This window comes from Ailuropoda melanoleuca, unplaced genomic scaffold, assembly GCF_002007445.2.
Source record: "Ailuropoda melanoleuca isolate Jingjing unplaced genomic scaffold, ASM200744v2 unplaced-scaffold31858, whole genome shotgun sequence".
NCBI classification, from domain to species: Eukaryota; Metazoa; Chordata; class Mammalia; order Carnivora; family Ursidae; genus Ailuropoda; species Ailuropoda melanoleuca.
The window spans coordinates 1-2,487 of record NW_023202568.1 but is presented as its reverse complement, the minus strand read 5'-3'; the positions used below and the strand labels follow the sequence as shown (position 1 = coordinate 2,487).

Genomic DNA, 2,487 nt, shown 5'->3' with positions numbered 1-2,487 from the left:
TGGGGGGGCTGGGGTCCATGCAGTGGCAGCAGGGTAAGGGTGCTGGACAAATGACCCAAAGTCGCATGTGGATCCCCATCCTGGACTTCCCGATGATGGTCCAGGCCTCCAGAATCCTTTCCTGCTCTTAAATTCTTGGGACCCAGAAGGGGCAGGTGCTGGAGTATCTCTGCCCTGGGATTAACCCGTGGGGACAGAACTCACAGCACAAGGCAGGTGTGCAGATGGCCCTGATGCAGACGGTGCCTACGAGGGGCTGAGCTCTGGGGTGGCTGTTCCCTGTAGTTTCCTGTGAGCCCGTGGCCCTTTGGAGCTGGCAGCCTCCGCCCGTTCTCCGGATGAGGAAGCTGAGGCCCAGGGAGGGGAAGCACAGGCTGGGGCGCAGCTGCCCTGATGAGCACCCCCTGCTGTAAGGGCCCTGGGCTCTGGGCTCCTCGTTCTGGGTTTTGTGGAGGGAGTGCCAGAGCCAGTGGGCCACCAGGCTTGGGTGCCGTGTCCCTAGAGTGTCCCCCCATCGGGATGGAGTCCCACCGTATCGAGGACAACCAGATCCGGGCCTCGTCCATGCTGCGCCACGGCCTGGGGGCACAGCGAGGCAGGCTCAACATGCAGGTGGGTGTTGGGCAGCGCCCGTCCTGCAGCTGGGCCGGGGGCTCTTCCCCGGCTCACCGTCCCCACCACCCGCACCAGGCAGGGGCCACCGAGGACGACTACTTTGACGGGGCGTGGTGCGCTGAGGATGACGCTCAGAGACAGTGGATCGAGATAGATACCAGAAGGACCACCAAGTTCACAGGCGTCATCACCCAGGGCCGTGACTCCAGCATCCAGTACGTCAGCCAGACACAGAGGCACTTAGCGAGGGGTGGATGGCTCTGGGCCCAGGACTGCGTCCCACGCAGGACATGCCACCCCCAATCCTCGTGGATGCGCATTCAGCCATCCATGACATGTAGAGGGCGTGGGAGCCCCTCCTGCTGCCTGGGGCAAGCCCCACACACCCCTGGCAGCTCCTGAGTGCCTGGGACCTGGGGCAGGGGGAGCAGCCTTGCCCTGACCGCCATCTGCTCCCCAGTGATGACTTCGTGACCTCCTTCTTCGTGGGCTTCAGCAACGACAGCCAGACGTGGACGATGTACACCAACGGCTACGAGGAAATGGTGGGCACCTGAGCTCGCAGCTCTGCCCCGGCGTTGGGGCTGGGGGGGGGGCTTTTGGTGGGGGGGGCGCTGCTCTGAGGCTGGCCTCTCCCCAGACCTTCCATGGGAATGTGGACAAGGACACGCCCGTGCTGAGCGAGCTCCCGGAGCCAGTGGTGGCCCGCTTCATCCGCGTCTACCCGCTCACCTGGAACGGCAGCCTGTGCCTACGCCTGGAAGTGCTGGGGTGTCCCATGTCTCGTGAGTGCAGGGGGCTGGCAGGCAGCCGGGCGGGGGGGGCTGGCCAGGCTGGCAGGTGGCCGGCTCAGGGCCCTGCCCACCTCCTGCAGCCGTCCACAGCTACTACACCCAGAATGAGGTGGTGACCACGGACAATCTGGACTTCCGGCACCACAGCTACAAGGACATGCGCCAGGTAGGGCGCTTGTCCCTGGGCTGTGGGGGCCTGTCCGGCGGCTGGGCTCAGGGCTCATGGGGGAGCTTGTGTTCAGGGCTCCCATCCCAGACACTGCCTACCTGAGAGGGAGGTTGGCCCGCCCTCGCCTCGGGAAGGGGGAACCCGCAGGGGGTCTCCCTCTGGTGCTAGGACCCAAGAGGGGCTGGGGTCGCTTGCAGCCACTCCTACCACAGACGCCGTCCCCACGGAACAGATCAGGGGGGCGGGAGCACCTGGCACTTGCTGCATTGAGGGCCGCCTCCATGGGGGGTGGGTTGTGTAATTCAGTGTCCCCCCTGCCACGTCCAGCTGATGAAGGTAGTGAACGAGGAGTGCCCCACTATCACCCGCACGTACAGCCTGGGAAAGAGCTCCCGCGGGCTCAAGATCTATGCCATGGAGATCTCGGACAACCCCGGGGATCACGAGCTGGGTGAGGGCCCTCCCTGGCGTGGATGTGAGCAAGGCCCTGGCGTTGCAGCTGGTCCCTGGGCCTGTCTCTGAAGCCTCTCGGGGGGTCCCCGTCTGCCTTGTCGGGCCCAACAAGCCTCAGCTGCCCCCATCTGCCTGGGTGTGAGCCAGTTTGGGTCCTTCCTCTGGGTCCCCGGGGGTTGCTGAGGCTCCTGCCCTTGCAGGGGAACCCGAGTTCCGGTACACGGCTGGGATCCATGGCAACGAGGTGCTAGGCCGAGAGCTGCTTCTGCTCCTCATGCAGTACCTGTGCCGCGAGTACCGAGACGGGAACCCCCGCGTGCGCAGCCTGGTGCAGGACACGCGCATCCACCTGGTGCCCTTCGCTGAACCCCGATGGCTACGAGGTGGCAGCGCAGATGGTGGGTGGGGGAGCGGAAGGATGGGAGGGTGGACGCTGGGCTGGTGGGTGGGGGCGGC

The 2,487-nt window shown here is 65.7% G+C and overlaps 1 protein-coding gene across 1 annotated transcript; it reads left to right on the top strand.

Moving 5' to 3' along the window:
• Window positions 1–39: 39 nt before the first annotated feature.
• LOC117798472 (adipocyte enhancer-binding protein 1-like) lies at window positions 40–2,429 on the top strand (the record flags this gene model as incomplete). The annotated part of the gene is made up of 7 exons (XM_034650909.1): window positions 40–612; window positions 691–830; window positions 1,076–1,160; window positions 1,256–1,400; window positions 1,490–1,575; window positions 1,906–2,029; window positions 2,232–2,429. Coding segments are annotated over exons 1-7 (997 nt in total), but the record flags the coding sequence as incomplete, so codon positions are not given.
• Between the last annotated feature and the right edge of the window lie 58 nt (window positions 2,430–2,487).